The 12,036-nt window shown below is 42.4% G+C and overlaps 1 protein-coding gene across 4 annotated transcripts; it reads left to right on the top strand.

Annotated features, from left to right (window-relative positions):
* Window positions 1-237: 237 nt before the first annotated feature.
* Window positions 238-11,327, top strand: LOC127300683 (protein ENHANCED DISEASE RESISTANCE 2). Of its 4 annotated transcripts, none has more exons than XM_051330837.2 (22): window positions 238-632; window positions 2,035-2,109; window positions 2,203-2,256; window positions 2,363-2,428; window positions 2,516-2,574; window positions 4,685-4,719; window positions 4,899-4,991; window positions 6,925-6,971; window positions 7,045-7,145; window positions 7,454-7,554; window positions 7,625-7,696; window positions 7,772-7,843; window positions 7,940-8,086; window positions 8,186-8,502; window positions 9,085-9,148; window positions 9,237-9,412; window positions 9,582-9,683; window positions 9,756-9,806; window positions 9,878-10,021; window positions 10,104-10,199; window positions 10,613-10,714; window positions 10,881-11,327. In XM_051330837.2, the coding sequence occupies exons 1-22, from the start codon at window positions 432-434 to the stop codon at window positions 10,974-10,976; spliced, it is 2,271 nt and encodes a 756-aa protein (XP_051186797.1). In that variant the 5' UTR covers window positions 238-431; the 3' UTR covers window positions 10,977-11,327. The 4 variants fall into 4 exon arrangements, with proteins under 4 accessions (XP_051186797.1, XP_051186804.1, XP_051186811.1 ...); XM_051330844.2 differs by having other exon boundaries at window positions 4,902-4,991; XM_051330851.2 differs by having other exon boundaries at window positions 239-632; window positions 7,454-7,549; window positions 7,632-7,696.
* The last annotated feature ends 709 nt before the right edge of the window (window positions 11,328-12,036 follow it).

Below are 12,036 nucleotides of genomic sequence, written 5' to 3' on the forward strand. Positions count from 1 at the left end.
ATTGGCATTGGCCTTGCTCTCTTTCACCATCTCCCTCCGTCACACAATCAAAGAGAGCGAGAACCAAATCTCAACTACCCGCTCACCACCAGGCAGCCGCTGCACCGGAAGTAATAAACAGCTCATCCACGACGCCCAATATAATAACCCTGGAAAGACGCACCGGGCCCACCCCGGAGCAGGACCCACACGGCGTCCTCTGCGTCCAAATTCAATTCCACTGCAACCAACGAACAAAACAGGACAAAAGCGGAAAGGAGAGAGAGAGCCCCGAGGCTACAAGCCACCGGCACCAGATGAGATGATGAACAAGCCCCGAGTTTAAAAACTTTGCGCCCACCACAACGCAAAGGAGATTCGCCGGCCGCCGACCCACGGAACGGAACCCAAATTCCTGCGCCGGAGCGGAGGCGGAGGCGGAGGCCAATCAAATGGGAGGGCCGGAGCCGGTCGTCGTGGCGGAGGCCGGAGCCGCGGCGGAGGACGGGCGGATGGAGGGGTGGCTCTACCTGATCCGATCCAACCGCCTCGGCCTGCAGACCTCCCGCAAGAGGTACTTCGTCCTCGAGGACTCCGCGCTACGCTGCTTCAAGGCCGCCCCGCCGCCTTCCACCTCCGGCGCCACGCTCGAGGTACCTTGCTCCTCCCCCCGCCCGTCCTCTGCTCCCGGCTCGCGTTTTTTTTTTTCGGTGAAATTTCCGCGACATTTTCGGGGTTCTGCGCGATCCTAGGGCGCCTCTGCCGCTCGGAGAGTTTTGATTGGATTTTTAGCGATTTTGTTCCTACGGTGATACTAGGCCGTGTTCAGACTTCAGAGGATCTCCTCTCAGCCGGATTCGCCTTCAACGCTGGTACTAGTAGCATCCTAGGGAAAATTACTCCGGAGGGAGTTGCCTTCTGTTATTTTAACAACCGGTAGGTGAGATAAATGATAAATGCTTTGCGCGTGCCGCGGAGTCGCAAGATTACTGTTGGGAGTAGTACTATTGTTGCTCAGAATGTTCGGATTTTACTTAACAGCTACGTGTACTAGCCTGGGTTAACACGTAACAGTTGCGTGTACTAGCTTGGTTTAATAGGATGCCACACCTAATCCGGGTGCGGTATTAGCGATGATTCTCTTAGTATGGCATGTCGTTGTGTTAAGCTTACTTCGAAGCTCTCTTTTGGATCAATGTTTTGCCAAGACAGGACGGAAGGATTGCGGGAGCCTGTGCCGCACTGTGCAAAAATAAGGGTAGGGTAGCTTTGAGCCAAAGAGTTGTTTCCTGGATTTAGAAGCTAAGGTGGTGTCACCTGACCAGCTTTGTAGTGGCTGCTTCTATTTCTATCAAATGAGAGCATAGAAGGATGATATTTCGGGGTGGTGATGCCCAATTAAGCTATGGTGGTTGGTCTGTTTGCCTGCCTTGCGGCATATGTCGCCTCTCAGTTAATTGTCTGTTATTTAATGCTGATGATACCAGTTTGAGCGAAAACGGTATGTACTCACTCCATATCGCAAATATTCGAAACAATATATATATATAGTCAAAGTTATAAATCAAGCTTTCACTTAAGACATGTCCAAAACGTCATCTGTTTGTGATATGGATAGAATAGTTTGTTATATGACCAAGTTATTATGCTTAACAAAGCACATTGATCATTGAAGGGAATTTTGAACTTGAATGGCATATTGATGATGCATAAGCTATAAACGTTGACCAAAGGGGGACGGATCCTTCCCTTGGCTCTCCGCCGTTAGGTAGAAGATGAGACCTCTCCAGCAGAATTATATGATGTGGATAGCACCTGTTTAATTCAGTTTGCACCTGCGACTCGAATCCGGGTGGGCGAGGCCACCACTATGACCTCAAGCCAGCCCTTGGTTTTCATGATGCATAAGCTATTCTATGTTCTGAATTGCATTTGAAAAGTAATCTAAGTACTGAACTTTTGCCCTCATTTTCGCCACAAACTTTGGTTACTCCGCTTCTATGTTGTTTTAAAACATGACACTATGTTTTTTTTGTTTTTCCTTTTTGGGTACAGGATCCTGTTAGAAGTGCAATAATTGACTCTTGTATACGTGTTACAGACAATGGGAGAGAAAGTGTTCATAGAAGTGTAAGTTCATTTATTTGGTATATATTTTACATTTATATACTTACAATTATGTAAATAATATATTGAGCCTATTTGTCCTCATTTTGTTGACAGGTTTTTTACATATTCACACTGTACAATGCTTCTAACCACTATGATGAGCTGAAGGTAAGCATTGGTGTTAAATGTTATGTCACATGTCTTGCACTGGAGCTAATTCTTTCTTCTTTGGTTTGTGATACAAAGATTATTCTGATTGACTGATACTTTGCAGCTGGGTGCTAGAAGCTCAGAAGAAGCAGCTAGGTGGATCAGGTGCTTAATGGAGTCTGCCCTAAAGGTCGGTGTTTTTCTTCTTTTATTGTTTCAACTTTCCATTGTCGTTATGTTCGAAAAAATATTAACTTGATTTCTTTGCTGAGAGCAGTCTCCTAGAAATGATGAGCATGTTGTTGCTTGTTCACATCGAAGATGGCAGGCTTTCAGGTAAAATGTGCAGCATAAATCTATGCATGCTTTGGTTTCCTACTGATTCTTCTTCGAAATAGGCTTTCGCCCCGCTATATTAATATAGCAAACGACCCGATACAACGAACACGCTGGGGCCGCAGCACAACCAAGCCCAAAAGAAAAGAAAAAGAAAGGAAAGAGAAACTAATGCCGACACCGGCAGATCGACAATTAGTTTTCCTACTGATTAATGTTCAAACAATTAGTTTTTCTACTTCAGTATACCCCATTTTGCCATTGGCTGTACCTTTTTCTTTAATCAGAAACTTGAGTTTGTCAATGAAAATGACACATGGGTCTATCAGATGTTTGAGTTAGCTAGCAAACATTGATACACTTGTATCCTATTATCTATAGTCACCCTATTTTGTGCAAGTTCGAAATTTCATGTTCCTATCTGAAGATAAGCCGTGTGGTATGTTGGAACTGAATGCCATGGATCTTGTACTGGATTGCAACAGATGGTTACTGTCATACCACTTAGGCCATGTACAATGCAAGGGGCTTAAAGAAGTGCTTACAAAAATAAACAGAACATTTTTATTTTCTTTTCAAAAAGGAGGTTGAAACCCCTGGCCTCTGTATCAAAATGATGAACACAACTTTTTATTGTTATAGTATTCAACAAAGTCTGAAAAAAACGAATACATGATCAACCCAAAGCCACCTTCATGGCGACCTCTGTCACTACACCTACAAGCTTGATGGTGGGGGTGGCCATGATCGAGGCCATGTGCCCCGACCTCACACCGACGCATACCATCTAATCCGGAGGCCTCACCAAGCCTCCCAACGGTGAGCTGGGAGCACAAACCGGTCCAGCAGACCCTTAGTGCGCGCCGCATGCACATGCTCTAGAAGCTGCTGCCGTTGTTTTTCGCCGACCGATCTTTAGAAGGGATCAACACATGGACCATTGTAGGCCTGCAGTCGATGCCGCCTTGACGCAAGACAGCACCACCAACCCGTGCATGTCTACCAACATGCTTCCATCGTGGAGACCCTGCTGCGCCACTCCACCGAGACCTGCTGCCCTCACTGCGGTAGATTCACCGCTCTACCTCCTGATTCCTCCTGCAAGCACCTGCTCCAAGACGATGCCCCCAGGAGGGAGAAGGCACTAGAGCGTTGCATCGTCCTGTCCAGGACACCCAGATCTAGGGTTTCCCTGGACCAACCCGAGAGAGGAGAGGCAGACTGCAACGACGAGGCCTTCAATAAGCCATCATCCGCCATGACTGAAGTCGAAACCCGGTTTTCACCGGCAGCCTCACCTCCACAATCTTGTAGCCGACTGGATTGCCAGCTTGCCAGCTTGCCACTGCCATAGGCCGCCCGCAGGAGGACTACCAAGGTACACCACCACAACTTGCTTGCCCCGCCGCCGTATGCCTGGGGAAAAGCCCAGCCGTGCGCCGATGATCAAGTCCACCGCCGAGGACCTCTGATGCCGCCACGAGAAACTGCCTGCCGCGGTCGATGGTAGCGCAGGAGAGGAGGGAGCAGGCGTCGGCACTAGGTTGTGGCGGCTAGGGTTGCCCCTATGTCGCCCTAGGTGTGGCAACCGAACATCTTAAGCAGCCTTGCTTATTTTTATAGGAGAGGTGCCTAGTTAAGCATCTGCCTTGTATAAGCACTAGTGCTTAAGCAAAAACAGGTTTGTTTTTCTAAGCACCTTGCATTGTACATGCCCTTATGCTACACTTGTTTCAAGGTTGTAGAGCTAAAGGAAATGTCTAGCTATAACTGATGGGAAAAGGAGATGTACATGCAAGTGCCCATGCTTGAATTTAACGTTTACCTAATTGTGCATCTTAGAAAATTCTCAATTGCTCGTGATTGTCATAGTTTATCATGATCATATTTTTATAAAAATGTTATCGAATGTCAAAACATGCCTTCATGTATTACTTGTGTGGTTATACCTTTGATCTGAATTTTACTGTTGGTCTTTGCAGTTTTAATGCTCCATGCTTTGTTCTTTCCAGTTTTTGGCTAGAAATTTTATTATATATATTATTTTCGCTGACCTTTTTTAAATATGATATCCACGTCTTTTGGCTAATTTGCTATTACATCATTGCAGATTAAGCCGCCGCAGTAGCCGCATGCACTCAATTGGTAAGTATTGTGTTCTTATACTTTGTGATGGACAAGTAATATTGGTATACTACTTTGTATCTAACTAAGTGTTAGAACTCTATTTTTGTCGCCTGAATTTTGTCATAGAAATAATAAATCTCTTTGTGCTCTGTAGTCATTTCAGCCCTCTTTTTTTTTGTTTTGTGTGAAAATTTTAGCAGATTGGACTGCATTGTCGTCTGCTAATAACGATCCTATGGCATCTGATGTTATTGCACCTTCTGCATGGACAATATTTGGCTGCACAAATGGTAAGTATATGATTTTTCTTCCCTTCTCTATTATATGATATATGATTAAAAAAAGCTTAAAAGGAGCTACCATGTTTGCTCCATATCTCACTGGTATATGCACATTTACTTGTAGTCTGTACATAAGCCAAATTTAACAGCAAAAGTATTTCATATGGTGCTTAAGAACATGCATGTCCACTTGAGCACACTAATCTAGTAAAAAAGAGAGGAATTTACACTCGTCGTATGGTTTGCCCAGATTGTAATGGTGTAGATTTAACAGTACCAGCAAATTTAGACGAACGCTAGCTTTATAACTTTTGCAACTATGTGATGGTATAATAAACACTAGAGTTCACTGTACGTGTGACCCTGTAATACATAAAGACTGAAGCACCTGGCCAAGACAACAGACAGGTAGAGAGTAGATGCACCGGGAAGGCAGCCCAAGATCACTGCAGTTGTACATGGTGTGGGTCATTCATCCTGTACTTATTAAAGGATATATAGGGGGAAATAGTTCAGAAAATTATAGGTTGTTTGGTTAACTTCCATTGAGGAAGATTAAGATGGATTAGTTTAAATGTAGGGGAAATTCATTGTAAAATATAATCATTCCTACTTATAAAGATTTGACTTGGTAGTCATCAGCTTACTCTTCCTCTCCTCAACCTCACAAGTGCGACCATACAAACCTACGAGAATAGGAGCAAGCTACTGTCTCGTCTGCCGCCCCCGATAAATTAAACCATCGAAGTGGATTAACTTGACATATAACTTGGGTAAACTATATTTGACATCGTTTTAGGTTCCAAAGCGTAGCACAGGTGTCCTACTTGTTAGGGGCGGAGGATTGAAAGATGATTGAGTGCACTTTCCATCTTTGATCTTTTAATAAAAAGAGATGCCTTGTGTCAGATTTTGGGGTGAATTGAAAAAAAAAAGACGAACCAACAGGGGGAGGAACCCCCATCGTTTTTAATTAAGGTAGTGGTGAGGCTCAAACTCTGGCTGCCTAGTACACCATCAAATGTACTAGCCAGTAGGCCAAGTCTTTCTCGTTTGGGGGTGAATTGAGAAAGCAGGATGCTAACAGGTATCAAAATCGAACATTTTAAATTTCCTCTAGATGTGTACTTGGATTTTCAGATAGCCTCAGCACAAGTTTCTTAAGCAGAGGAGCTGTATTCTTCTAATAAACATGCCAGATATGTAGTAATAATAAATGAAGAAATAAGATGAAAACGTAACTCTTTGAGGTATGAGTGAAGATCAGATATTATCGTGGTACCATAGCACAGTTCGACAGAAAACTATAAGCGTGTGAAGCCATACAAATAAACAAATTTACAAGTAACGAAATATCAGCAGTCGTGAGTTGTGATTATCCTTTATAGTTTGAGAGCATAGTACAGCAGTGTACAATACAGATATCTTAGGTTCATAAACTACACATTTTATCCCTTCCAAATTACCGTTTTGATCAATGTAACCGTGAGCAGCATGATCTGATTGTCAGCATGATCTGATTGTCTTCCATTACACGCCTCGATCGTTATAATATTTGTAATTCACTTCTCTCTATAAAAAAAAGACAAATGTTAATTTTATATTACGCTACAATAGTGTATGTAGCCAAAAAAAAAATCTTGGATGTCTTTCATCCTACATCAAAGCGTAGTAGATTGAAATTGTTCCGCAGCAGATTACACAGATGTACGAGTCGGAGAAACCAGATCAAGCCATAGTTCAATTCTGAGGAATCTTTGTTAATTCGGTTGTTTTATACATCACACATTTTTGTTCGTTATCAAAGTTTGTGATATGATAGGCTTGTGTACGAGAGAAATAATACAGTAAACTTAGCTAGCCACACATTTGCGTGGCCAAGCAAGATAAGTTATCAATGAACTTTCTGCTAAGTACTAACTTCAGACTTCCTGGCATTTAGGATTACGTTTGTTTACTGAGGCAAAAGACGGTGGCTCACGTGGGAAGGTACTTCGTGTTCTCAACAAGATATTTTGTTGATGGATTATCGAGCTCACATTGATTTTTCCTGTTTCTCCAGTATTGGGATGATCATCCAGCTATAATGGCAGTTGGTGTTGTTGATGCGAATACTGAGGATATCTTCCAGACTTTAATGTCTCTTGGTCAATCAAGATCCGAGTAAGATAGATGTTTCCCTATTAATAAGTTTCTGTTTTTCCTTTTTTTGGTAAATCTACTCCAAACAAATGCATAAGCGCTCCAGAATAGGAAAACTGGTCATAAGAAAAAGTATTACAAAAGCATATGGTACTTACTGTCTTGTAACTTGTAAGCAATATATTCTATTTGGTTCTTTCTGCTTTGGAATCTTCCTAGGTATGTTTTGAACTCTACATGTCATGTCACGAAATGCATGACATTATTACACTAACATCTATGTGAATTTGTTTCTTCGTCCACCAATCAACCAGTGAGGGTTTTTGTAGGTGGGACTTCTGTTTGAGGGAAGGACGTGTGGTTGAGCACCTAGATGGTCATTCAGACATAATCCACAAGAAATTAAGAGGGGACTGGCTACCATGGTCTGGTGCTGGATCTAGCCTGTTTTCTGTATGCACGCTTTATTGTTAAGTTATAATAGTTTATATTATATTTAGTTTTCAGGGGAATGAGAAAGAGAGATCTATTACTTCGACGGTATTGGAGGAGAGAAGATGATGGAACTTATGGTACTATTGTTGACAGAAAATGATAAATAATCTGCTTGCCATGATCTAGACCTGACCCTTCTCATGCTTTTTCAGTTATCCTGTACCATTCTGTTTTCCACAACAGATGCAGTCCAGAGAAAGGCTACATCCGTGCCTGTCTTAAAAGTAATGTATGCTTGATTTTTCAGTTATCTCTGTGAGGGGTAAAACTGATTGTTATCTTCTGTTTATCATGAACTAAGATCTGGTTTTATATAATAGGTGGAGGATATGTAATATCACCAGTTAGTCAAGGAAGACAATCGGTTGTGAAGCATATGCTTGCTATAGACTGGAAATTCTGGAAGTCCTATCTCCTTGCCTCATCCGCAAAATACATCACCATACGTATGCTAGGAAGAGTAGCAGGCATGTTCTGTGATAGATCAATGAATCATTGCTTGTTGTAGTTATTGATATTTTTACCCCCAGTGTGTGTTCAGTAAGCTAAATTACATTTGTTTCCAGCCCTACGAGAATTCTTCCGAGCAAAAAATGGAAACTGTGGTTGTATTGAGTTCTCATCGGGTGAGCTGACGAGGGATATGGGACTGCAGCAGGGTGAAAATGGGCGACTCAAAATAGAAATGCAGTCGGCTAATGAGAGCAAAAGGTTTGAGGACACAACAGAAGGATCACAGGGTGGTTCCAACCGGCACTTAAGCAGTGCTGGTTCCTTTGTTCAACTCAATGACGGAACGGATGAGTTCTTTGATATCCCAGATGAATCAGAATATGACCAGAGAGAAGCCATGTGGTCTTCTGATGAGAGCACAAATGCTGCGGTGAGTTCTTTAGATATGGAGTCTTGAATTTGTGTTTGCATGATAGAAGGTTCTTACATAATTGATTTACCGTTCTTACTGATTAAGATAGTCCTTTATTTCCATTTCATCTCTAGACTAGAAAAACTGTTTGATGATTGTTGTGTCTGTATTAGTATGCTTTAACCCTGTGGTGTTGATGTTGAAATGTAAAGATAAATCTTATCAGAGAACTGCCAGTGTTTTTCAGTTGGTCGCTGTTGCCTTGTCACATTGAGTGTAACATGTTTACCTTAGCCTGTCCTGTGACTTCTATATTTCCCATCAGAAAGTGGGAATGTTTCTCTCCGATGTGTTGCAAAGACAAACCATTGGCAAGCCAGTATTTGATTGTGCGAATATATTATTTCTCTTCTGTGCCAAAGTCATAGCATGCTACAATTTGCTCATACTTTAAAAGATGATGCTTATAGTCATAATTTAGAACCACAATTTAATTACAAGAAATGTTGGTGATATGTTGTTAGCGCAATTCAGAGAACCAGGGGAACTCCATGATCGATTTCACATTCCATGTGTCTAATATTTGGAATGACATGGCAGGACCAACGGCATGGTAAATTGTCCAGTGCTGCTGTCTTCGTACGAAAGTTGCATGATCTTGCAGGTGCGTTACGGCTGATGTACAGTGTACAGTTTTCAGTATTATAATTTTTTTGGCTCTAATTATTTGTTTCTCCTTTCCTATATTTTAGTCCAAAAGCGAGGGTATGTCGATTTACAGGGAGCTGTGGATGCTGATAATGGTCCATGTTATTATGGACATACTCTTCCGAAGGATTCTAGCTGTACAATACCTTCTAGTTGGTCAATGACAGATCCTACAACATTCTTAATCCGGGGAGAATCCTATTTGCATGATCGTCATAAGGTAGCTTAGTACTGTTTTTATTCTAATTCACTAGGCTAGGATGCAAGTCTTTGATCTGAAGAATATAAGGGATCATATATGTTACAATTATAGTCATGTTTCGCTAATTCGGTCAACACATTGACAGTCTGGGATCTGTAATGATGAAATAATCTGTATTTTTTGACAGATAAAAGCAAATAGTACACAAATGCAAATGGTAGGTGCTGACTGGATAAAATCTGATAAGCGTGAGGATGATCTTGCTGGTCGTCCTGGAGGACTAGTCCAGGTATTCTACAGGAGCCTGTAATTTCCCTTCAAATGGAAAAGAAAAAAAAAATCACAACCAAATTTCTTGCAGAAATATGCAACACAGGGGGGCAACAAATTTTTCTTCATTGTAAATATACAGGTGTGATTTCTTCAGCTTTCTTTATGTATGGAGGCTTCGTATGTCTTCTTATAACCCTGATTGGTATGCAGGTTCCTGGTTCTACCACGTACACCTTAGCTTTGTATTATATGATGGATACCCCGCTGGAAAAGGTTCCCCTACTTGAAGCATTTGTAAATGGAGATGATACATTTAGAAATTCGAGATTCAAACTCATTCCTTATATCTCAAAGGTACCTACTGCAAGTCCATTTTCGTGTTAAACAGAAAGCCGTGGATGGTTTATGATTGGAAATTCTGAATATGCCATTTCAGGGATCTTGGATTGTGAAGCAGAGTGTGGGCAAGAAAGCTTGTTTGATTGGTCAAGCACTAGAAATCAATTACTTCCGTGGAAGCAACTATCTGGAGGTACGTCTTATGCATGGCACTAGGAATCAGCATCTTTGATTCGATTTATGTGGATAGCTGCCATATTTTGTGTACATACTGTGTTCAGGAAGCAGTATATGTCAAGTTATGTTCTCTTTGAACAGTGCAGTCGCTAGTAAATAATTGTTTCAGTCTCGGCCAAGATTATTTTTTCTTTTACTTGTCTGATTTTGTTTCAAGATTTCTTCATGGAGCAAAATCTGACTGAACTATTACGGAAGCTAACTGTTGGTTTATCACAGTCTACAGTAACGGATACATAGATTGCAGCGATCTTTTGCAGTCATAATCTGCTAACATTATGCTTGTGAATTGACGAATACTTATGTTTACTGCCAGTACAATTGCAATACTAAGCTCTGATGAACAACTTGAAATGCAAACCTTTTCAGCTTGGAGTTGATATAGGCTCATCAACAGTGGCAAGAGGTGTAGTGAGCCTTGTGCTTGGGTACTTGAACAACCTGGTGATTGAAATGGCCTTCTTGGTACAGGTAATTGTTGTCGCATACCTTACCACTTCTGTCACATTTTTCCCTCTGTTCCATATTAATTGTCGCAGATTCGAATGTGTATCTATACACAAAAGCATCCTTGTTCGACTCAAGGTTGAGAATGGATCTGATCATAAGCATCCTTTTTTTTCCTTTCCTCATGTAGGGCAACACGCAAGAAGAGCTCCCAGAGTTCCTTTTAGGCACCTGCCGGCTGAATTACCTCGACGCCTCCAAAGCTATATCGCTAGACGAATGCTGATCTCTGAAGGAGGCGTCAGCTTGACCCCAATTCTTTTTCGAAGCCTGAGTACAGCACAACAAAAACCAAAAGGCTCAAGTCATTCTTTCTCCCGGCCATACATTCCTTGCCGCCCACAGAAGCATGGGCCTGGACTTGCCGCAGCATTGTACATTCATTCATTTCTTCTTTGCTGAGAGAGGTAGTATTGCGTTGTAATGATGGTTGCAGTCTACTAGTACGAGATACAGAGCCTTCCTCCCATCCTCTGGCCGACAGCTCGTCATCAAGTAAAGGATGAGGCAAAAGAAAAGTGTATTGTAACCCCAATCCGTGTTGTTCATTCTGAGTCTAATCTGGGATCAGAGATCATCAGATACAGCACCAAAAGCAGCTGATTGCTAGACGTTGACCCCTTAATCTGAGCGATGGCACCTGCCATGATTCTATCCGAGGACTAGGAGCTCCCTCATGACACTCGTCCAGAAGCGAAAGGGACTCGAACCCAAGCCCAACACCGACGTTGCAGTGATTATCATCGGGAATTCCCCTATCATGGTCAGTTTTTTTCTTTGAATTGTATCATGGTCAGTTTTCTTTTGAAACAATATATCATGGTCAGTTGGTTCACTCACTCACGGACAACGCACACACTCCACTTTTGTTATCCCGGAAGGAACAAGCAGGCGTAGTGGAGTTGGCATTTCTCGGGCCCTGACCTGAGAAAGGACAGCAGTGGGGAGAGAAAATGATGGTGCCATGATGGCAGCCAGTTCACAGCAGCAGCTACATCGTGATCAGGAACCAGGATCACTGTGCCTAGGTAGCAAGCTAAACCTTTTTTCTTTCCCTGACCGTGTAGGCCAAACGCTGCATCGCTGCAACTGCAGCAGTCGCCGTGACAGGTGAACGGCCCGCTCCTTTGCACTTTTCGAACAGAAGGTGGCGTGATGCGTCGCTTGCTTGCTTGCTAGTAATTCTGTGTCGCGGAAGGGAGAGTGGGGGATTAAAGTAGACGCAAGTGCACGTAAGTAAGCGGGTGTGGAGCTTTAGACATGATTCTTAATGCCATTGACCTGGG

Source organism: Lolium perenne, chromosome 1, assembly GCF_019359855.2.
Source record: "Lolium perenne isolate Kyuss_39 chromosome 1, Kyuss_2.0, whole genome shotgun sequence".
Lineage (NCBI taxonomy): Eukaryota > Viridiplantae > Streptophyta > Magnoliopsida > Poales > Poaceae > Lolium > Lolium perenne.